At 44.6% G+C, this 24,883-nt stretch overlaps 1 protein-coding gene across 5 annotated transcripts in view; it reads left to right on the forward strand.

Annotated features, from left to right (window-relative positions):
- ZNF185 (zinc finger protein 185 with LIM domain) overlaps positions 1-24,883 on the forward strand; it is a 64,155-nt gene that overhangs the window by 16,331 nt on the left and 22,941 nt on the right. For 4 of the 5 annotated variants that reach the window (XM_033137715.1, XM_033137712.1, XM_033137716.1 and 1 more), the window contains exons 2-14: positions 9,517-9,594; positions 9,839-9,974; positions 11,337-11,411; positions 12,611-12,673; positions 13,278-13,316; positions 14,522-14,590; positions 15,491-15,559; positions 17,656-17,736; positions 18,737-18,820; positions 20,327-20,410; positions 22,448-22,528; positions 24,246-24,329; positions 24,718-24,801. In XM_033137715.1, coding sequence (XP_032993606.1) covers positions 9,570-9,594; positions 9,839-9,974; positions 11,337-11,411; positions 12,611-12,673; positions 13,278-13,316; positions 14,522-14,590; positions 15,491-15,559; positions 17,656-17,736; positions 18,737-18,820; positions 20,327-20,410; positions 22,448-22,528; positions 24,246-24,329; positions 24,718-24,801 — 974 coding nt within the window. In that variant the 5' untranslated portion in view covers positions 9,517-9,569. The remainder of the gene's footprint in view (positions 1-9,516; positions 9,595-9,838; positions 9,975-11,336; positions 11,412-12,610; positions 12,674-13,277; positions 13,317-14,521; positions 14,591-15,490; positions 15,560-17,655; positions 17,737-18,736; positions 18,821-20,326; positions 20,411-22,447; positions 22,529-24,245; positions 24,330-24,717; positions 24,802-24,883) is intronic. The other variant, XM_033137713.1, reaches the window with a different exon arrangement.

Below are 24,883 nucleotides of genomic sequence, written 5' to 3' on the forward strand. Positions count from 1 at the left end.
CTTTGATGGTGTTTCCTGCTTGGCAGGGGGTTGGACTGGATGGCCCTTGTGGTCTCTTCCAACTCTATGATTCTATGATTCTATGATTGTTCCATGGGCTAGCCGAATAGGTTTATGCAGTGCCTCCCCCCCTAAAAAAATAATGTTTAGGGGTACTCTCATTTTCCAACTCATATTGAAATACTGCTGCCCCCTCAGTAAGGCCAAACTCAGAATCACAAAATGTTTAGGAGTATGCATACCCCTGTCCCCCCCCCCCGAAAAAAGCACTGGGTTTATGATCTTAGTCTAAGAGAAGCTATGCCACCCTCTTGGTCTTACTACACCTGATCCAGCCGCCCCTATTTCATACCCTCCAAGTGTCCTGATTTTCCAAGGACAGTCCTGGGATTTCAGAAGCCATCCCAGTTTCTGTTTTGATCCTGGAATGTTCGGGATTTCCTTTTTGCTCCTCTCCTCGTCTTGATTAAAAGTGGTGGAAAGAACAGACCCACCCCCTTCCTGTTCTTTTTGGAAATAGGAGCTGTTGTCCCCCCCCCTCTGTTTGTGTGTGTTTGTGTATAGGTGCAATAACAGAGTCCTGTTTATACCGCAAATACTTGCATCAAATGAAGAAAACAATGAAGCTGGCATGCAAAGCCCTTCCTATAATTTTGGAGGAAAATGTAGTCATTCCATGTTCAATTCTTTAATTGCAATTCTCCAGCAGCCAGTCATTTTTAAGGAAACGTGCATGCATTCTTTAGGCATGCTAGTGGTACCAACAAGCCACAACTTAGGGATGGTGCTTGGTGGAGGCGAAATTATTGAGAAGCCAGTTTCTGAAGATGCAGATTCATATTGTTGTATTGCCATTTATTGTAAATGGAGCCTTACACTGTCTACTCAGAAGTTAAGTCTCACTGTATTCAGTGGAGCTTATTCCCAGGTAACTGGGCAAAGACTGTGCAGTGTTGCATCGCAATCATAATCATTTTTACTCAGAACTAAGTCCCACTGAGTTTAATAGGATTTACTCTCTGGTATATTCCTGATCATTCTCGTTGTTGTTGTTGTTGTTGTTCACCTTTCCCCTGAGAAGGACTCAAGGCAGCATATAGCTAAAATTTTATTTCATTCCATTTATCTGTGGAAGGTGCTGTATAAAATCCCTTCCCTCAGTGGCATTGCAATGGGGGTGTTTGACACCTGTGCTGTAAGCGGTTCCTGCTTTGCCATTTTACAGCGAGCTGGAGAGGGAAGGAGAGAGGGGGACGGACAGGAGCCATGGCTCCCAAGAGGGTGCAGCTTTGCCAGCGCCCTGGCAAAGCGGCGTGTGTGGGGGGTGACAAAAAAATTCTGCACTGGGTACCACCTGGGCTTGCCACGCCTCTGCCTTCCCTCTCACATTTTTTCTTTACAACAATCCCATGAGACAAGTGAGGCAGAGAGGTTGTAGTTGGCTCAAGGTGACAGATGTATATGGGTATATATGACATCTACATGTGTGGTGAGATTGAATGCGGGAGAAGCTTCCTGATGTAGAATAGATTGTTCCTATTTTCATCTGAGAGATGTTGGAGGGTATTCTGTTTGCCATGCTGAGTCCCGGCTTCAGGGAAGGGCCACAGCTCTGTGGGAGATCACCTTCTTTGAATGCAGAAGGTCCCAGGCTCAGTCCACAACATCTCTAGGTAGCACTGGGAAAGACCCCTGCCTGAGTCCCTGGAGAGCTGCTGCCAATCTGTGTAGAGGCTATACTGAACTGGTTGAGCGAACGGATTAATTCAGCATAAGGCAGTATCTTTTGACTCCACATGAGATGAGCGCTGCAACCCATAGTCGCCTTTGACTGGACTTAACCATCCAGGGGTCCTTTACTTTTTTTACCTTTGGTAAACTACTCAGGGTTGTATCCAGCTAAACCCACTGAAATTAATGCATCTCAGCTAGTCATTCCTATTGATTTCAATGTGGTTACTTTGAGAACGAGCAACATTGAAAACATCCTTCTGTCTTTATTTTTGGGTTTCAGGGATGCCTTGTTAAAATTTTATTTGTGTGAGTTGCTAGCATCGTTGCCTTGGTTCAGCTTCTTCCTCAGCATTTCAAGAAGTTACATTTTTATTCGTTGTGTTTATAAGTATCTATAAACTGCTTAATAATAATAATAAAATTCCAAAGTGGTACACGTAAAAACAATATACAACATATATCAATTATATACAAATAAAGCCAGCAAGATTATATGTCAATTTATGTCTGAAGGTGGATTGGCTGATGCACTTTCTTCCTACTTGGGATTGATGAGTCTTTGGAGGAGAGAACATTGGAGATTTATGACATTTCTATGATGCTTGAGTTTACTTACAAATATTCAAATTCAGCAAAGGTTGAGGAAGACAGCTTGACACTCTTACGAAGAACAGATCCACTCACTGTCTCCTGTGTCAGAACTCCAGAGATAACCTCCTACCCTTAGAAACTTTCAGCTTTGCAGAGCTCAAAGCCTCTCTAGAGGGGTGCTGCAAAATGAGAAGGCCAGAGATGACACTGAACTTCATAAATGGAATGCTGATGGGGATCTTGGGGGGGAACCTGAAAATTAGGTGGAATAGAGTGGAGCATCTGGAATCATGAATGGGGGAACAATCCATGCTGCAACAATTTGTTGTAGGTCACACTTATAAGAATAATGTTGCACACAACCCCAAACTGATTCCAGGGGTTCTAGGCCTAGGGTTCGGTTTACTTAGAATGAGGGAGACTATGGTGTGCTAGGATATATGATTTATTCACACATATATACAACCTGAACCTACAATGGAGGGGCTCACAGCATTAACCCATCGGAAATTCTTGCTTTTTCCTTCGCCACCCATTTTTTTAAAAAAATGTTTTTATTAAAGGTTTTTCTTGGGTTACAAAAGTACATACATCATCTCTGTTTTCAGATCATAAAGCCCTTTCTACAGGCCAGTTATATTTGATGTGAAACATTAATGTTGTATACAGTATGAAATTGGGGTTGAAGAGAGGAGGGGAGAGAGGGAGCAGTAAACTTTCTTTCTTTTACAATACAGTGGTACCTTGGTTTACGAACATAATCCGTTCCGGAAGTCCTTTCTTAAATCAAAGCGTTCTTAAATCAAGGTATGCTTTCCCATAGCAGCGGGGGACTAATGGAACACACTCAACATGAGGCGGAACATGTTCTGCTTCCAAGGCAAAGTTCACAAACCAAAACACCTACTTCCTGGTTTGCAGCGTTCTTATTCCAAGTTGTTCATAAACTAAGTTGTTCTTAAACCAAGGTACCACTGTTGTTTATGTGCAAGGTTTTTGTATCAGCCTCATGTGGGTAGGTTCTCTTTCTATTCAATTATTAGTTCTGATTGGCATTGAGAGAGGTTGGGGGGCCCAGGGCATGGCTGATTGTCTTCAGTTGACGGCAGTGAGTTGCAGAAATCAACCATGGCACTCACTCTGTGACTTCTGCCTGCTTCTAGCCCAGTTCACACACACACTCTAACTCCAGCTATTGTCTTTTTCACTGCCAGCCCACTCATTTGCCCTGTGGTACAGAGCAGCTGTCTTTGTTATGCTAACGCTACTTAGGTGGTAATGACAGTCCTTGCCTGGCTAATTCAATCCATTAGATTTTAACCCCATGCAGACTAAGCCCCCATACTCACAACAATACTAACTGCAGGTCATCCAGGGTGTCTCTTGCTCCAGATGACTCACCAACATTGGGAACTGGGTGTACACATTACTAAAAAGCAGGAAGCACATAGCCCCAAAAAAGTGGCGTAAGAATTGCATATGGTAATGTATTACTATAGATGCAAAATCATAAATAATGGGGGGGGGATTCAACAGCATGCTCTTCTGATCATTCTGCCTCTTTCTCCCCCTGCATGCTGTCCTGGGTGCTCTCCTGACCCCCTCCAGAGCCAATTTGGGGACAAATTGGGGGCACACAGAGAGTGGAAAAGAGGAAACCCCATTAAACTAGTGGGAGCCCTTGCACACTGGATTACTTGAATCTGGCCCAATGAGTTGTATCCAATGTTAGTCATAGAGTAGAGCCCTTGAAATTAAAGGACATGACTTAATTACAATAATTTCACTGAGTGCATTCTGAGTAAAAATTTAGTTGGATACAACCCTGTTACTGTAATTTAAAGAACAGTACAATGCAGCTCACTTTAACAGGAAAGCCTGTGCCAGGCCACTGTTGATGGGGCATCTTCAAGAAAACTGCTCTCCCTTCTTATGGGTATTGTTAAACTAGGCTTAAACTGCACAGCCTTTCAGAAGTAGGACTCCTTCAACTAGAATTGGGATGGGGAACCTGTAGCTTTCCAGATGTTGGACTCCAACTTCCATTGGCCATAGCCAACACAACCAGTGGTAAGAGATGATGAGGGGGGGTTCTAGTCCAGAAACATCTGGATGTCCACAGGTTCCCTACCCCTAAACTGGAAGGCTGTCCTGTGCAAAGTGGGGCATTCTACCTGAGCTGCTGTGTTATAAAACCACTAAGAGGCCATACAACATGGCCCTTTCACCCTGTCCCATCTCTCGTACAGACCCACGCTAAAGCAGCCGTCTAATTTTTCAGAGACTTGACAATGTATGTACTGGCTACGCCAAGGCTCTCTCATCAACAGGTCTAGACTGCCTCTTTTTCTCAATTAAACTTGGAATAGCTCATCCCAGACACTCAGGTTGCACTGGAATTTCTGGCTTTGCAGATTCATGCATAACTAGGCAGGTTGGAAGCACTTGCCAGGTATGGCTTTGGGGAACAACAAACAGCCCTTGCCGGTGCTCATTTCCCCTCCCACAACTGTGAGTCATAAAACAGTAGCAAGCCCTGCCCTTTCTTGACAGTTTCCTCCCAGCATGTTACAGGTACAAGCACTCTTTACAAGAATCTTTCCTGTTCCACCCCAGAGACACTCAGCATTCTATGTCCTCTGAACATAGGTACATTGGGATTTGTTTAGCTGTTGCCCCTTTTGGATTCTTCCATCCACTGAAGTTTTATCATACTTCTGCAAACCTTACAGCTCTTTGGAGGTTGACACCCCCCCTCCCTGCTTTGTCACTGCATTTTTAAAATTTTTTAATGTTACCGATTTGTTAACACACACAAAAAAATGTGCAGGTATAAAGAAAGAAAACAAAGGATAAAAAAATGTAGACCATAAAGCATCACAGCCTGGGAGGACAAGAGTTCAGCGCAGTTCCAAATCCTCTATAATAAAGTGCAAGTGTCTCTGCGTCCAGTCCCTGTGTCCGTGGGATTGCGCATGTGCCCCACGGACAGCCGTTGGGACTTGGAGTGCAGAGACTTCGGACGGCCGGGTGAAACTGTTGAAGCGGCGGGTGTGCGCGGGCACCCGGCGGGTGCACGCTCGCGTGGACTTACTTCTAAGTGGCAGCAGCCGTTACAAGTGGCGGTGGGCAAGCAATGTCAAGTGAGAGCTGCTCAGTTGTTAGAAAAAAAACTGAGATAAGCGAGAGCCGCTCAGTCAGCTCTGTGCATGTCCCCGACATTGCTAGGGCAACAGTTTGACCACATATGTTCTGTTGTTGTTGTTCAGTTGTTCAGTCGTGTCCGACTCTTCGTGACCCCATGGACCAGAGCACGCCAGGCACGCCTATCCTTCACTGCCTCTCGCAGTTTGGCCAAACTCGTAGTTTGGCCAAACTCGTAGTCTCGTAGTTTGGCCAAACATATGTTCTAGCGCCCGTTAATTTAATGGGGTTAATGTACTAGTACATAATAAAGCATTAGCTCATACAAATATTCCCTATACAAGTAACAAAATATATGTAAAAAATAGAAGTTTTATCCACCTGTGGGTTCCATCATTACTGAGGTTCTATAACGTCAAGATGAGCTAGATATTTGCATAGACACCCCATTTGTTGGTGGCAGGGCTTTTATTTCAGCCAGAACTCACCAGAACTCAGTTCCAGCATATCTCAGGTGGATGCCATTGCCATTCTAAGAGAACAAGGGGTAAGTTCATGGTGAGCTGCAGCACCTATTTTTCTAAAAAAGAGGACTGGTTGGTGACAGAATTTGCATTGCGCGAGTGGACTTTGTAGTAGATTTCACAGAATATTCTCTACAGAGCACTCCAACTTCTCCAGCAGTTTGGGGATGAACCCCCAATGCAGAATGTAGCTTTCAATCATCCTTGGTATGATGGTTGCTGGGGTGTCAACATGCATTTCTCTCTTCCCATCTGTGACATGTTGGAGAGTGTGCCTGTAGTCTCAGTGCCTCTGATACTTCAGTACTTTGCTGTTATGGAAACTAGCATATTTGAGGGATCTGGGTGGGGATCCAAACCTGGTGCGCTGGCTAAAACAAACACCTTGGAATCAAGGCAAGTTCCTGGTACTGGGGAAATAAGTTTTATTTCCTGCTTTCAGTGCTGGCGACACCAGTTCTTGACTGCTGGGCTGACACATTTACTGTGTAGGATTGCATTGTGATAAGGAAGCGAACAAGTGCACAAATATGCATGACAGGACCAGGATGCCAAGCAATGGCTAGGCAGGGGGTGGAAGTAGCAGTGCTTACTTCATCCTAAAGCAATGGGAGTGGCTCACTGTCCCTTCCATCTTACAAACTGACAGTGAACTCATTCTCTGAGGGCGGATCCTTACGTACACACAAAAGGGTGGCATCAACAGGCTTGGGTGGCAGCCAAGGTTTGCAAAAGTGCGAGAAAACAGCCTAGGGCCAAAAACAGTGTGCTCAGTAGGCATGGAATGCTGAATGACTGTTGTGTGCGGGGCAGAGGGTTGGAGCTAGAAGCTGAATGGAGTATCTTTGGAAGGGCATGGCTGGCTGGCTTGAGTCCTGAACGAGAGCACTCCAGAGTAGCAAGATCTTGTGCATCCACCCTGTAACTGGTCAACACTATGATGATCAAAACTCCTCCTCTTTTCTCCTACTTCCCACAACTGTGTCCAGGATGTCACTGAACCTACATCCCCTTAGAATGGCTGAGTTCAAAATGTCAAGGGTTGTGCTGGCCATATGTTTTGGGGAGACCTTGGGCAAGATGCCTTCAGGGCTCCCTTCCTCCTTGAGTGGGCACCCTCCTCCTCACCAGTGCTGGCAGTCTCTGTTGGTTGCCCTCTTTCCTGTGTTCCCAATCCATTGAGCCACCCAGAGAGAGAGAAGGTGAGGCAAGCAGGGAGGGCAGACGGACAAGAAGACAGGTCAAGATGGAACGATATGGATTTCAGTGGGTACCCAGTGATACTGACTTCTGGTGTCAGCCATTTCTGTGAGCCATTTCTATGAGCTCCAGTAAGTAGGTCTGGTTCCAGGTAAGCGCTAAAGAGCAGAGGTCGGGGGATCTGTGGCCTTCTGTAAGTTGTGTCTTCCATCAGCCCTACCCAACATGGCTGATGATTGGGGGTGATGGGAGTTAGCGGTCAAACAAAACACGGAAAATCACAGACTCCCCATCCTGCTTGTTATATGAGGAAAGCTGAGCATTTCCAAAGCAGCTCCCTACAGCTGTCTTCTCCTCCCTCTTCCTTCCCTGACCAGCCTATTTGTGATTCTTCATTTTTCTCTCTGCAATCAGGATAAGCTTTAACTCATCGCTAAAGTCATATCACAGACACCACACATTATAAGACGTTGCTTCCTCTCTCTGCTTCTGTTAAGGTTTTTGAGTGGAATACTGGAGCACACTTGCCAAATCTCCCCCCCCCCCCCCGAAGCTGCTGAATCAGGAGCCCAGAGGACTCCCCCCCACTCTGCATTTTGGAACACAAGCAGCTCACCTGCAGGCAGAACGCATGCTGATCTCAGCACCCCACCTAGATATTCTCTCTCCTTAGAGACACTCTTCTAGGCAGCTCTACCAACTGTTGATCTATAAAGACAAGAGACCTGCACAACCAGCAGTAAAACTCCATATTGTAGAATCTTGCTGACAGCCCATAAACCTTAGGAACACACACACACACACACACAATACATTCATGAATTGAGACAGAGGTTTCCATATGTCGACTGCCAGTGGATGTGTTGTTGACCAACTTCATTCAGGGTGGTCTGCAATGTGGATTTGTTGTTAATTGCATTTTTATTTCTTCTTTTATTTCTCATAACAGTTTTTTTTTTGTTCTGCAGTGTTAATGTAATCAATTTCTATAGAGCCCAAGCAACAATTTCCTTAGTTTATGGTACATTTCCTGACATTTATACATTTCCTGTCTTGTACGTTGAGATAAGAATGCTTAAGAAGAAACATCCATCTAGTACGGCATCCTGTTTCCCCACAGTGGCCAAACAGGTACTTCCGAAAAGACTGTAACACAAGAAGCTGCCTGGTAGCAAATGGGCCTATCTGTTCATCTGTCTAGCTCAGTATTATCTACTGTGATTGGTTATAGTTCTCTGGGGTCTTTGCTACCTATGTGAGCCTTTTAACTAGAGATGCCAGGGACTGAACTTGAGAAATTCTTCGTGCGAAGTCTGCACTCTGTTACGGAGCTGTATATCATCCAACCCCTTAAGCAGGCTAGGAATGAAATTGGTTCTCTAGCCATTGTTCTCCAACAACTGGTATCCAGTGAAACATTGCCATTAGTTGCTTCCAAATGGCCTGTTTGCTTATTTTGAAGTAGGTTTACTGAACATAAGGACCAAAACCACATTCATTGTGCAACCAGAACTTGCTGGTATGCAACTGGACTCCACCTGCAAGATAACAACAATCAGGAAGGGGCCACTGAACATTGAGGTTTCTTTAACCATTAGGGCTAATAATTTCTTTAAACACAAGAGCTCCAAGTTTTTTCCCCTCTGTGTCCATATTTCTGTAAATCCAAGGTGGATTTACAAAACAACATTTGGATTTACAAAACAACATTTGGATTTACAAAACAACATTTATTTGGGGGGTGGGGGTTGGATCCTTCGGGATGTTGGACTACATGAAAAGCCTAAAGGTGCCGACATGCATTTTAAAATTTAAGTTTTTACAAAAAGTTCACATAGCAGGAAAAAACTACCTCCTGAACCCATACCCCAAGGACAAATGGTACCATCTAGGCTTCTCTCTCTGAGTCTTGGGACCCTCTAGATCCTACCCCCTACTCCCCCCAGCCTTAAGTGCTTTTGCCTGGCTGGAATGTGTCCTTGAAAACGTCTGATACCTCTTGCTCGTCTGGATGGAGGCTGGAGAGGGATGTGTATCTGTGCAGAAACAAACCAGCTATGCAAAGCTAACATTTGCATTCATTGCCTCACCCACTTTTGCATCTGGCCCTGTCCACCAGCAGCAAGTGCCCCCTGGAATGTTTTCCAGGATGGAATGTGACCCTCTGACTGAAAAAATGTTCCTCACCCCTGCAGTAAGTAATGGAACTGTTGGAAGAATCGTAAAACAATAGTGTCCATTTTGTAGAAAGTTCAGCAATGCCTGAAGTACTTCCATTCCTCCAGTCTCATTAATAACCTGGATTTCATTCTTCTCTTCCCAGTTATACCTGCTAGCAAAAAACCCGGAATATTGAGGAAGGAGGAAACACAAACCATGCTGTCCCTTGGCGTTGTGAAAGGTAATGAACTGCTGAGTAATTCTTACTCCTTCCCAAGGGTTTAGAACTTTGCAGCTCATTCTACAGGGCTCTACTTTTAAGCTGCATACCCTCCAACATTCCGCAGATGAAAACAGGGACATTTCTCACTGCCCCCCTGCATTTTTTGTCCCCTGCAACAGAGCATTTCCAATCAGAAGGGCAAGTGCCACCACTCTGTCTGCATTATGCAAGCGACTTAGCTAACACTTTGTGCATTCATTAGATGGCGTCATTCTACCTAGCGATGAGGATCGAAAGAGGATCATCACCCAGATGAAAGTGCGGACAACACTGAAAGGGGATAAGAGCTGGATTCAGCAGAGATCGGACCCTGAGGAGGAGCAGAACCACAGCCCATTGTGAGTTGTTCCATCTGCCCAGTCCTCTTTCCAATGCTGCCAAAAGATAATTTGCATGAATGAAGACACAGGACTCAATAAGTAAGGTTAATGGGCATGAAAAGGCCACAACTATATTGGTTACGGATGTTAGGCCAGTCAGGCGCCGCGCCAAGGGCTCAGCCAATGGCGTCAGGGGATGGAGCCATCCCCTGCGCACGTGAAGGGCTCGTGATGCCTGCAACCCCACTCCTTTTTATGGGTGGAAGGGGCTATCTCAATCATCACCCAACTTCTCAGAGAAAAGTTCACAAGGGATCAGACTTCAGATTTTGCATTGTGTGCAGTGCTGTTGAATATGAAGAGGCTTGCTTAAAAAAAAAAAAAGACAGTTGTCAAGCAGCTGGTATCTGCCAGAACACTGAGAGACATTGGCATGCAATTGAGGATCCAGAGCACCAAAGATCCATTTATTCACTTTCCTCTGAAGGTGCAGCCTGCAAAGAGGGAACAACTAGGATTTTAGATTCTTTGTCAGCTACCTCATATGTAAGCAAGTGGAATGACTGAGGTTTTATGTTGGTCCTAGCACAGGAGAGGGTGGAACCTTCAGCCCCTGGGCCAGCCATGGCCACACCAAGTTACAAGTTGTCCTGCATGGCCATTTCTCCCAAACCACATCTGCCTGTCTACCAGCTGGTGTCCCTGCAGGGAATATACTGACAAAGCAGACCCCTGCAGCCAAAAGGATTGAATCCTCACTTCACCAGCTGGTGAACACAGAGTTCAATCCTGAAGGGTGCTGCTTTGGCTGTGCATTCTCTTGGGGAATATAGAGACAAGGCAGAACCACCTCACCCTTGTAAGTCAGTTTTGCCAGTGGGCAGAACTGCCCATCTATCAATTGTCTAGAGGTGGGAGAATCTGTTCTCTCATTTTCTCAGTTTCCCATTCTCCACATTTTGCAACAATTTATAATCTTTTTAATTAGAAAAAAATCATGAAAATTATTCAGTATATTAGTGCAAATTTCTCCAGATAAGCACATTTTTGTACAAGCAGTTTTGACCAATATACACATTTTGCAGAAGGTTTCCTGTAACATGGTGAATTTTTGTATATTATGATTCTTCTGCTTGGAGAATAGCATTGCAACATTCAGATAAGTGAAAATTTCAAAGGATGGTTGTGTTTTGGTTCTCCAGAGTTTATGGCAAAGGGTGTGTAATGAATAAATATTGATATAATGATATCAATAGTGATATATTGATTTAAATATTGATAACAATAACTGAAAGAGCATGAAAGCCTCTTCTACCAGGGTTGCTTCCACCACACTGATTTCTCACTTTTGCCTCTCTTCTTCCATCTCCCATCCAACAGGCATTCACCATTGAGGACCAGGAGCACCACTGGGAAATCTCCTGCCTCACCGAAGAGTTTGTCACCGACTCGCAGGTGCCTTTGACGAACCGCCTACAGACATCTTGCTTTCTTTGGCAATTCTGGGTGGGCTCCGTAGGGTTTGAGATGCCTTCCGGACTTAGAACATTTTGAGATGCAGCAGTGCCACATTTGCCCTAATGGACCAGCCTCCACTGGAGAAAAACCAATGTATATTGAGAATGCTAATTACATAATAGACTTTTATACAGCTTTATGTTTACTTAAGGGACGCAGGTGGCACTGTAGTCTAAACCACTGAGCCTAGGGCTTGCCAATCAGAAGGTCAGCAGTTTGAATCCCCACAACGGGTGAGCTCCTGTTGTTCAGTCCCAGCTCCTGCCCACCTAGCAGTTTGGAAGAACGTCAAAGTGCAAATAGATAAATAGGTACCACTCCGGTGGGAAGGTAAATGGTGTTTCCGTGCGCTGCCCTGGTTCAGCAGAAGCGGCTTAGTCATGCTGGCCACATGACCCAGAAGCTGTCTGCGGACAAACGCTGGCTCCCTTGGCCTATAGAGCGAGATGAGTGCCGCAACCCCAGAGTTGTCCGCAACTGGACCTAATGGTCAGGGGTGCCTTTACCTTTACCTATGTTTACTTAAGAGAAATTGATTTATTTAAAAAAAAAAAATAGCAAAGCATACCCAAAAATATACTTTGCTTCCCCATACAGGAATGGTAGACCTTGCTTAGTGATAGAGCACATAAGGATATAAGAACAGCCAAGCTGCGTCAAACTAAAGGCCCATCTAGTTCAGCATTTTGTTTTCACAGTGGCCAACCAGATGCTTATGGAAAGCTCTCAAGCAGGACATAAGCACTCTTCTTTGGGCTGCATAAGATCCCAGGTTCATTTGTCAGTTAAAAGGAACCCACATTGCAGAGCTGGGAGGATGCATCTGCATGATATTCTGGGAAGCTGTTGCCAGTCTGAGAATATAATATTTGGTTAGATGGGTCAAGAACCTGACTCAATACAGTATAAGATAGTTCCCTTAATTGATACACTTCTTATTACGGCAGTTGACTCAACTGCTCAGCTACCTTCAAAGGCTACTAGGCAAACATCAGTCTACATAAAAGTCAAGTGACAGCAAGCTGTTCCTTAGCCAAATGCAATAGGACTCAAATTCCATCATGAATTTGTGATGCTTTATCCTGCTATGATGTTGTCTTTTGTCACCTGGTAACATTTCTCTTCTGTTCTTCCAGATTAGCCTTTGCTGAACCGCCTTCCCAAGCAGAACCACAGTCTCCAAAAAGTTATCCCAAAAAGTTAGTGACTCCCTTTTACTGCAAAAGTAGGGCACTTAATGGGGGAGAGGGGCATGGTTACCTTAGATGCACTGCAGGTTGTAGCCTGTGAATTTCAGTTTGTGTATGTGTTTACTGTAATACTCTGTAAAAACTAGATATCAAAGTTCTCCTGAACCAGGCTAGGAAATGAACACCGAGCAGTTGTAAATCCCACCTTACAATGAGAGAAGAACTTTTAAAACCCTGCAATTGTTCTCTGGCTTAGATTAAAAACTGAGCTGGAGAAGAATTTGCGGCTTCTCCCCAGCCAATATCTACCATCCTTCCCTATCCTCCCCAGCCCTAAACTCAGTAGTTCCCTCCTTTCTCAGGTAAAAAAATAAATGTCACAGGATGGATGTAGTTCTTGCAATGATTCTTCCAATGGTTTGTAAAAAACAAAACACACATTTCCCCAACAACTGGGGCAAATGTAGTTTCCCCACAACAGCGGTGCTTCTCCATGGAAATGTCTCTGTTTGTTCAATCTTCCTAAAGCCAATAGTCTGGATAAAACCTTAAGCGCTATGTCTCTGCATATTTTTCTCCTTTTGCCAATAATGTATTTCTGTTCTCTACCTAGATCTCCCAGTGCCACATCACCTTCTGGGTACCTCATCAGGTGAGAGAGATGGCATTTTGCTTTTGATATAGAATCATAGAATGAAGGAGAGTCCACCACCTTCCAAAAAAGTCAATTGCACTCACAAACAGCTCTTAATGTCAGAAAGTTCTTCCTGATATTTAATCAGAAATTCCTTTCTTGTAACTTGAATCCATTGATGCAGGTCCTACCCTTCAGAGCAGCAGAAAACAAACTTGGTCCATCTTCTATAGGACAGTCCTTTAGATATTTGAATATGACTATCATACAGTATCTATCCTCAGTCTCTTCTTATCCAGGCTAAATATACTCAACTCCTTCAACCATTCCTCTCAAGGTTTGCTTTCCAGACCCTTGATCAAGGCAGAATACAATGATACTATTATGTCTCTTAATAAGGACACTAGATGCAGTTTACAATAACATTAGCTGTTTTTTTGCTGCCGTGTAACACTGATAAGAGGGATGCAGGTGGCGCTGTGGGTTAAACCACAGAGCCTAGGGCTTGCTGATCAGAAGGTTGGTGGTTCAAATCCCCACGACGGGGTGAGCTCCCGTTGCTCGGTCCCAGCTCCTGCCCACCTAGCAGTTCGAAAGTACGTCAAAGTGCAAGTAGATAAATAGGTACTGCTCCGGCGGGAAGGTAAACGGTGTTTCTGTGCACTGCTCTGATTCGCCAGAAGCGGCTTTGTCATGCTGGCCACATGACCCGGAAGCTGTACGCCGGCTCCCTCGGCCAGTAATGTGAGATGAGCGCCGCAACCCCAGAGTCAGACATGACTGGACCTAATGGTCAGGGATCCCTTTACCTTTTTAACACTGTTATGAAGTTTGTGGTCTGCTAAGACCCCTAAATCCTTTTCACATGTACTACTGGGAAGCCAAGTTTTCCCCATCTTATATTTGTGCAGCTGGTTATTCTTGCTTAAGTGTGTCCTCCTAGCGGTGCAGCAATAAAATTGCCAGCACATTTGCAAAGCTAAGAAGGGTCTGGTATAGTTTCAAACTGGTACAAATCCACCTAACAGTAACTTTGTCCAGCCCACATTTTACCAGCTTCTCTGCAAGAATATCTTGGGGGACTTTGAAATCAAGATACACTATGTCCTTATGGAGATCAAGATACACAAAGTCCACAGCATTCCCTGATCCACCAAGCTCATAATGTGCTGTGTGATCTTGGAAGTTACTTACATATTTTTTTCTCTCTGTCTCTCTTTTAGAGGGGTTTTCACCAAGACCATTGATAAGACTACTCCTTTGAACACAGCATCCAATGGCTCACAAAAGAGGTGTGTTTGATTAATCCCTGATCTTGGGACAGACACATGGCTTTGTCAATGAAGTCAAATCCATACGATCTAAGCACACCCCTTGCCAGAAATAAGGTGTGTGTGTGTGAAGGATGGGCAATCATTGCAGAACTATCAGAATATAAATATAGGTAGCCCACATTTGTCTAAAAAACCGTGCCTACTCAGAAGTAGTTATGATAGAATGGTAGAATCATAGAGTTGGAAGGGATTCCATGGACCTTCTAGTCCTATGGTTCCCAACATGGGGCACACACCCCACAGGGGGGCAATTTGATTTTTAAGGGGGGGGGTGCAATTCGAGTATGAGTTAGGCCAAGTTAATGGCCTTTTAGGCTTCGTCCACGTGAATAGGAGTTCACTTTTTGAACAACAACAACAACAACTTTATTATTTATACCCCACCCATCTGGCTGGGTTTCCCCAGCCACTTTGGGTGGCTTCCAACAAAATACTGAAAATACAACAAAATAATAAGAATTATATGTCCGGGGGTAGGGGTGTCCAGGATTTTCAAGATGATTAGGTGGGGCATGGCCAAACAAAGCTTGGAAACGACAGATCTAGTCCAACTCCCTGCAATGCAGGAATGTTCAATGGGGCTTACTTCCTGGTAAGTGTGAATAATCCCAAAATTATTAAATTGTACTATGTCCAAGAGTGTAATTGGATAGTCTTGCTGCACACTTTGTCCTGAAGCTGGACATTTAGAAAAGTGGTGTGGCTAAGAGGCTGGGACATCCGTGGATACAAAACCTCACACCTTTGACCCTGCAACTTCTCCACACTCACCGTTACATTATGAGGATATAACCCTGCAGACATATCACTTCTGTTTGTTCAAGCCACTGATTATCTCTGGGCGTGTTCTGCTTTCAGTGCCAAGAGCTCCAGCCTGCCCCGCTTCAGTCAAGGGCACAAGATGAGTACTGAGGAATACAAGAAACTGTGAGTATACCCAGAGGGGATTTGCTCCCCTCCTCTAAGAAACCCCATCTTGGTCAGGGCAGACACATCATATGTAATGCTCAACAGAACTCAATCACAGGCACGGAAGACCCATTCTGATTGACGCTGGGGATGGTTTGTTTTGTTTTGTTTTACAAAAAAAAGCCTCAAAGTGAATTGTACCACATTTTAAAACATCAAACTACTTATCCAATGTTTAAAACTAGGTACGTAGAATAAGCACAAATTAAAAGCCGAAAGGTGTTTATCCAGCAACATGAATAAAAAGGATGCATCCAGCCCAACCTTGCTGAAAGAACAATGTTCATTTATTATTATTTAGATTCATATACCACCCTTCATCACAAGACCTCAGAGCAGTTTGCAAGATAAAACACTGCATGATATTTGCTTGAACATTATCACTTTCCACAATAAAACAGCACAACCTTACAATTAACAAATAAAAGCAACAACAAGGAAAAAAACTTGGATTCTTTTTTGTTTTGTTCCTCTTTTCGTGTCAGGGGAGATTTCTTATAGTAACATAGGAAATGGCCTCATACAGAGTCATACCATTGGTTCCTCTGGCTCAGTATTGTCTACACTGACTGGCAGCAGCTCTCCAGGTTTCAGCCCTACCTGGAGGTGCCAGGAAATGAACCTGGGGCTTTCTGTGTGCAAAGCAGATGCTCTGCAACTGAGCTACATCCTTTTCAGCTGCCTCCTGCACCTGCAGCCCATCTGCTCCATATCCCACGCCATTCTCAAGGAGATCCTAAGCCCCAGGATCACATTTCCAGGAGGAGCAGGGTGATGCAGATGGAAGGGTGAGGCAGGGAACAGGAGCTATGCTCCATTCACTGAATGGAAGCTAGAATCCAAGCCAAAGGCAGCAAATGAACTAAATTCCCCCCACTCCCGTTACTTTACATCAGTGTTTTTCAACCACTGTTCCGCGGCACACTAGTGTGCCCCGAGATGTTGCCTGGTGTGCCGTGGGAAAAATTACTTTATATATAGTCAATATAGGCACAGAGTTAATTTTTTTAACATTTTCTAATGGTGGTGTGCCTCATGATTTTTTTCATGAAGCAAGTGTGCCTTTGCCCAAAAAAGGTTGAAAAACACTGCTTTACATAACAATGATGGCAGTTATCTGTCAGTATTGGACAGCAGTCAGATACTCTGTGACACAAAGCACCTTTCAGTTTCAGTCGCTCTCTCTCCAGCCTTCATCTTCTTCCCAATGTTCAGTTTTGTTGCTTTGTTCCCTCCCCCCCCCCCCCGTTCTCTTCTCTCTCTGGTTGTTCTTCAGCTCTCACTAAACACCATCGCCCTCCTTGCCTTTCCCGCAAGCTCTATGCTCCTTCTTTCACTTTATTGGTTCAGGAGAATAAGTAGGTATAGAAAGTACTCTTTGTTGAGAAAATCCTAGCAGAGATTTAAAATCACAAAATATGCAGTAAAGCAAAGGGTGGAAATATAAGCTATTTAGACCTTTAAAATATGTCTTTCCAAGTGAGTTCCAAAACAGTCCCATCTTTCCCCAGCATAGGAGAACACCACGTTTAGTAAGTTACAAATGATTTACTTACAAACTCTCCAAAAGTCCCGTTCTTGTGCTTTTCCACACATTGGTCATGAAAGTTGCACGGCCGGCCCACCCATGAAGCAGGTGGCAGAATCCACAGGGCAGGAGATCCCAATGTAGGTCTTTATTCCACCCTTGTTCCTGATGTAGAACATCCCTGGTGGGGAGGAAGGTACCATGTCCTGGGCAGGCCCTTCCTGCATTAATTAAACTTAAGTATGTCGCTTATATGAGGCTGGTTATCTCACATGCGTTCCCCACATCCTATGATCTCACAGTCCAGAAGCCTCATCATTCCCAAAGTTCAGAGGGGCATTGTGGATCCTTATGTAGCCACAAGAGGGAGGTATTGGCAGGCTTCAGAGAATCCAAAGTGTACTTTGCTGCCTTTCACTGTGGTTGGGGCTGTTGTAGAGAGGTGAGGCTGATGAGCAAGCTTCTTCCTGCAGCTGTTTGCTGAAAATTATAACAATCCACCTCTTTTTTCTTATACATGATCCAGAGCTCCTTATAACATCAAACGAGAGCTATCCGAACCAGGGGACGTGGAACCTTCCGTTTCCCCAGATGAGCAACAAAAGAGGTACCTCGTCACAACTCACAACAGCAGCAGGCTGCACATTGAGGGTGATGTTTGAAAGCAACAGAGTTCAGTCCCTGGAGCTGAGAGAGCACCATGAACAATGAGCTCTTGTACAGCTGTGCATGGGGGATTTACGATGCAATCCAAATCCCAGACTCACCAGAATGGGGAGCTTTGGATCCAGCGGGTTTTGCGCTGCCCCAGCTGAGCCAGGGCTACACTGGCATAAATCTCCCACCCAGGCTGAGCTGCTGCTATGCCAGGGTAACTTAAGTAGGCATAGCCCCCTCCCATGAAAGGGGCATTCCAAGGGGGGGGCGGGAGAGAGGGAGATAATTGCACCAATTCCAAACATCTTTCAGCTCAGTCACATGAACCAGCAGCCTAGCAACAGTTCATATAGATTGGATTGCTTTGTTGGACCAGGTTCTCGTTCTCACGTGTCTGACTGCACTTCTTCCAACTGCAGCTGTGGGCTCACATAATTAAATGCTACTTCATATGAAAAGTTCCATCTGCACAGAAAACCAGCAAGTTTTCTGTGCTCAAGGATTTGTTGATTTGTGTGGAGCTTTCAGTTAAGAGAGCCTTCATCTGCAGTCTGAAGCATACAGTACAAAGTGTCCAGTCCAAGTCTGATTTAGAGGTAAGGGATCCTAAGAAGGGAGAGAAGGGGCTTTGAAGTTGCCCACCAAAAGGGAGCAGCTGTTGCCCACCAACAAAGCAGCAGAGAGAGCAAGCATACAAGTCACCTAGTCAGTCTTGCCCACAGTGATTATTTCCAAATTGGCATCTATAAATATAAATCAGTATATGCAAATTTCATACAGGTAGTCCTATTGTTGAGGTGATGTAGTTCGTCTCTTTTGGCAACATGTAAGATGCCAAACCTAATGGGAGTAGTCTATACAGTTCTGTATATTCTGTGATTAAACTTCACAGATGTAGAAACTGGCGTGTCCTGTTTCCATCCTACTTCCTTTCTCTCTTCCCCTTGCAGGACTGAAGCTGCGAGCAGCGTGCTCAGGAGAACAGCCAGCAGGGAGCGCTCCTATGTCCTTTCAGCTGCTAAGAAAAGCAATGGGTGAGTTTGAGTGGAGGGAAGGGGATTTATTAACAAGAGAAACAAAAGAACAGTTCTTAGCGACGGTTGAAGGTGTAACAACCTAAAACAGGCCAGTAGAATTATGACTGGATTTTTGAATTAACTCATTTGGAATTGACATGGATTGGAAATAGACCAGCCTCTCCACCAGGGCCATTTTAAGCATATCTGGCGCCGTGGTGCAAAGCTCCCTCCGGTGGCGCCCCACCCCATTTCCCAGAGTTATCGACCTTTTTTAGGGAGGGTGGTGCTGCTGGCAGGGCTGGAGGAGGCGGGCAGCGGCTGGAGGGCGGCTCCGTCGGGGAAGAGGCGGAGGCAGGATGCGGCGCCTCCTGGCTCAGCTGGCCGTTTTTGTGCCGCGGTGGCCACAGCAGACGGAGGCTCTGGGCGCAGTGCTGCTTTGGTGCAGGATGGCGGAGGAGGGCGAGGGCAGTGAGCTGATGCCAGGAGGCAACACATCCAGCCTCCGCCTCTTCCCTGGTGCCCTCCAGAACTTGGCGCCCCAGCGCCCCATGCCACTAGCCTCCATGGGTAAGACGCTCCTGCTCTCCACCCCTACCAAATACATACATACACATTTTGCCAGGTTGTACTCTTCATAGCACCCATTTTTAACAGTGACATTCATGGCTCTCCAGTTGTAGTCATTGGACTACAACCCCCACCATCCCTGATCATTGGCTTGGCTTGGCTTGGCAGGAGTTGGTATTCAGCAACAAACTGGAGGGCCACAGGTTCCCTACCCGTGCTTTAGATTTTACACAGGAGTTATGGGAGGAAAACAACAAACAGGGTTTCAAGGATTCCTTTGAGGGGGTTGGGCAGAAGAAGAGGAAAGGGTGACTGAAGGTTGTGTAACAGCATGGGATGAGGGAGCAGGCAGAGGTGTGTTTTTGTAAGAAAAGTGGTGACGGCATTGCCACCTATCACTTTTATTCACAAAACAATGAATAAAAACACATGAACAGTTGATATTTTGAAAGTTATGGTGACCTCAACTCACCCTGCCGATGGGTTTTAATTCTTGTGTGTTTTTAGAAGTCCAACACAAGAGGCACCATCCTTCATGGCCAAGAGGTGAGTTAAGGCCCCTTGTTGTCTCTCTGCTGGTTCAATGGTCCGGATGAGGATGGACAACAAAGAGTCTTACAGCACCTTATGGACTATCCAATGTATTATATGGCATAAGCTTCCCTGGAGTGGAGTCCACTTTCTCAGATGCTAGCCCACAAAAACCTATGCTATAATAGATTGAGTAGTTTGCAAGGCTGGGTGGAATTATGCCTTTGGGCTCCCTTGCTCCGTGTTTTTTAAATGTCCCCAATGAAATTGCTTTTCAAAAACAAACACATCAAATTGGGGTGGATGGTAGGAGAACATAAGAGCTCTGTCAAATACGTGGCACACCTCACAACCTAAAAATGAAGTGTGTGCAAAGAGAGGGACAACACAACTTATACTTGGGGCTTTTTGTCTTCCTGATAGGCTTGATCTAGAGGATGACACAGGCCCACGCTCCAGAAGTCAGACAGTACCTGCTTCAGGATGGTTCAGCCGCCGTGGGAAGAGGTAAGACCCTTTGGTCAATATTAAAGTGATTTTCACTTTAGATGTGTCCGCATGCCCACCAGTTGGTATGGGAGAAAACAGTCCCCCAATAGCCTCTCTGGATAGTGGCCCATATTGCCTTATGGCTAGACTCTGATACTCTCTCACCATGACTAGGGGGTGGGCAAATCTGTAAACCTCAGCTTCTTTCAGTTTCAGTTTTCTAATCTTCAGTTCCCTTTTCCACATCAGAAAGCCACCATGATAATTCATCAGCATTTTAGTGTGAGCTTCTCCTAATGCACACACGTTTGAATGCAATCTTGCGTAATATACACAATTTTGTAAAGCAATTTCTCCATCAATAATACATTGCTTATGTTATTTTCACTAATATAAGCATTTTTATGGACACTTTACCCTAGCATATGGATTGTTTTACACATTTCCATAGCAGGAGAGCTGCATGGAGAAGTGCGAGTTTCGAAAGTTGGCTGTGTTTTGGTTCATGTACTATTTTGGCATATGCGAATGAAGCAAGTTCACATTTAAATGAGAATTAAATCAAATTTCTCTCCCATCCTTAATCAGGACATCTACGTATATCTGGTGGCCACCTTCCTTCCTTCCTTACCTGCTGTCCTGACCCTTCACCAATTCTTCCTTGCCTGCCTGGCTGCCTGCAACTCCCCCGCCTTTCTTTTTTCCTGTCCTTTTCATAGAGTTTATGTGCGGCAGTGCTAGACCTGCATTTTAAACAATAAAAAAATAGTTTAGGAAATGATGGCATAGTTTTGTGAGGAAGCAAGTAGCTTTGTTGCAGCTTCCGAAACAGAAAAAGAAACAAAAGACCTGCATTTGTTAGAGCAAAATGTGGGAAAAGTCCAGATTGAATTCTACAATGTTGCCCGATTTTGGATTTTTGCAAATACCTGCTCCTGAGCTGGATTTTATTATTTAAACCAGGGGTAGGTAACCTCAAGCCACGAAAACTAAATGAAACCCCCAGGCATCGCAGTCTAGCCCATGGAACTCTTGGTAGGCCACACCTCCTCTCAGAGGCCACACCCTCATTGAGTATTTACCTGACTGACATGGATCCTTGAATTGTGATAAGGCTCCTAACCTCCACGGAAGGAGGGTGGAGAGATGCTGTGTGTGTTGTTTAGTAATTTCTACCTTTTACATGTCAGAAATGTACTGTAGAAAGGTAAGCGCCACATCCATTGTTCTTTCCACTTCTGCATCTGGCCCCCTGCCTACCAATGGCATGTGGCCCCCAGAAGGTTACCCATGAAGGAATGTGGCCCTTGGGCTGATTGCCCATCCCTGATTTACACCCTGATATTAATTGTAGGAACTATTCCAAAGACAAACCTGCAATTGGCTGCTATAGAATTGTCTACTTTGAGCATCTACCATACCCTCCAATATCTCTCCAATGAAAATAGGGACGTCCCATTCCATAATGATAATTTTACTATTTATACCCCACACATCTTACTGGGTTGCCCCAGCCACTCTGCGCAGCTTCCAATATATATAAAAACACAATGAAACATTAAACATTTTTTAAAAACCTTCCCTATATAGAAGAAGAGTTTGGATTTGATATCCCACTTTATCACTACCCGAAGGAGTCTCAAAGCGGCTAACATTCTCCTTTCCCTTCCTCCCCCACAACAAACACTCTGTGAGGTGAGTGGGGCTGAGAGACTTCAAAGAAGTGTGACTAGCCCAAGGTCACCCAGCAGCTGCATGTGGAGGAGCAGAGACACGAACCCGGTTCTACCACTCTTAACCACTGCACCACACTGGCTCTCATATAGGATTGCTTTCAGATGGCTATTGGGTCGGAAAACTCCATACTTCCAACAATTATCCAATGAAAATAGGAATATCCTGAGGAAAAGTGGGACATTCCAGGATCAAATCAGAAACTGGGATGGCTTCTCTAAATTAGGGACATTCCTGGAAAATAGGGACAATTGGAAGGTCTGGTGTACTGAAGACAATAAATGCCATGGACTAACCACTAGGCCTTCTCTGTTTTGCCAGCAGCTCCTATGGGGAAAGAATAAGCACTTCAGGATCCTCACGAAGTGAAACAAGGATGGTGAATGCTTCTTCTAGCACAAGGTTAGTGTAATCTGCATTTTCCTTTACCATTCCATACTATAGCAAGCAATGTTTGAAATTAGCCAGGCGCCAATTGCATTTTGCACCTGGCTATCAACCACTTGTGACCAAGTGAAGGTGTCTAGATGCCAGGATGGCACCTGACGTCTCCACTACCTGGTGGTAGCATGCCTAGGGATCCTGGGATCTTGACTGTTTTAGTACACTAAAACCACATCCTGTAGAATTCAATCAGTTATATTTTATCTTCACAATCAGAATGAATTCCAGGAACCTATATGAATGGCCTGTGTCACCATTAAGAAAAAGAGGTCGAAATAGGCTAATATATATGTCCCTGGATAAAGTGACTCTTCTTCTTTAAGTTGTCAGTGTTCTTAACCTAGTTCAAAGTTGTCATCTGAACTAACCAAATGTTTAACTGATAATCAATCACAACCAGTCCATCATTTGAAAAATAAGACTTTTGAGCTGTCTTGCCCCAAAATGGCAACTAGACATTCCGATATGGTGACGGTAACCTTGGTTTAAGGAGCCACTTGGCACCTAGGTTGTATATATCTGTTTCTAACATGGATAGCAAGTGGTGAAAACCAAAATAGCCTAAGAAATAAGCAAGTGTGTCCTTAACTCAATTGCCCTGGAGGATGGCCCATTAGCTGTCAGTTTCCTCATTGCCCCTTGTAGAACCACCAGGGAGAAGGAGGCCCATCGCTCACAAATACCTGTAACTCAAGAAACATCTCCCTGGAGTCTGGGATCCTGACATGTGGCTTTGTTGTGAAATGTGTGAAACAAGTCTTACTGAACTGGTTATACCAAGCTCTCCATTAAAGCAAGGGTGGCTAACCTGTGGCCCTCTACATGTTGCTGGAATACAACTCCCATCAGCCCCATCCAGCATGGTCAAGGATAATGGTTACTGTAGTTCAGTAACCATCCCCTTTCCATATTAGAAAGACAGGTACTGAGCCAAATCAGGGCCGGGACATGCAAGGTATAGGAGCACATGAGGCCTAATCATGAGAGCTCTGCTGGATCAAACCAAAGGTCCATCTACTTTACATTGCCCATAGTGGCTACTCAGATGTCTCTACAAAGCTCACAAGCAGAACCAGATAATCTGTCAATCATGCTTTTTCTCAGTTTTTAATTTTTCTAATCCTTTGCCTTTTTATGTCTTCTTATCAACATTTTCATGCCTCTTCCTCCAAACATACGGTTTTGCACAATATACATATTTTTGCTAGCCATTTCTGTAACATAATGCATTAAATTAAGGGAGTTTCCTAATGATTCTCAGTTCCCTTAAAAGCTACAGTTCCCAGGCAGTTCTCAAACAGCCATGACTGTTTAAAGTGGTATACATTTTAAATGTATAGTGCAGAGGGGGCTAGAACAATCCTTTGAAATTTGCACACCTCCCATATTTTGTGATGCTGCTCTCCAAAAATAAGAATCAGCTCCAAAAAGGGAAATGCATTTTTCTTCCCATTCCTATTCAAAAACAAGGTATGAGAGTGGGATCCTGGTCTATTGTTGCTCCCCAGCAACATGATATCCAGTGGCAGGCTGCCTCTAAACCTGGATCAGGCCCATTTTATCTACAAGAGGAAAGTGGTGTTGGAGGGAGAAGATCTGGGTGGAGGAACTCCGGGTTTCAAAAGGAGAAAACCTTAATGTACTTGCCCTGTGCTGCATTGTTCTCTTTTCATAGCTTCGATTCAGGGAACAGTGGAAACCAAGCCTCCAGTTCCTATTCTGAATCCTTGTTCAACCAATTCAGTTCTTTGGAAAACAGGTAAACGAAGCTCCTCTCTACATTGGCAGAATGTATTGGGCAGAAATCAAACAGATATCCTAGTTAAGAATAGCTCTTGGCCAATCTAGCTTGTTGAAATGATGTCTCTTTCTCCAGCATAGATGCCCAGGCCTCAGTTTCAGTTATGTAAGTTGCAACAAACTGACCATGCTTTATTCGTACTCAAGTGTTTTCCTGTATATTCAGGTTTGTGGTGAATGTTATACATTTGTGCCACTGGTGCAAAATAGGGGTCAGTGTCCTGCAGTGTCCTCCAGTGTCCTGGAGACTTTTTCCACACGCAGAGTTCAAATCCCTTCTTCTTACTCTAGTTTACTGTGCCCAGATATGCTCCCAGGGACATAATTATTCTACTTTCTTCTTCCAGTAACAAGCTGGATCAAGAGAGTAATCAGATGACTTCCTGGAACAACTCTGCTCCAAAATCTCCTGAATCTCCTTCACGTAGAAGGTAATAATCTGCGCAATCCTAATTTACTCATAAAATACAGGCAGCTAAGTAGAGAACTGCTCTTCCTGGTGGAACTGGCATG

This window comes from Lacerta agilis, chromosome Z (assembly GCF_009819535.1).
Source record: "Lacerta agilis isolate rLacAgi1 chromosome Z, rLacAgi1.pri, whole genome shotgun sequence".
Lineage (NCBI taxonomy): Eukaryota > Metazoa > Chordata > Lepidosauria > Squamata > Lacertidae > Lacerta > Lacerta agilis.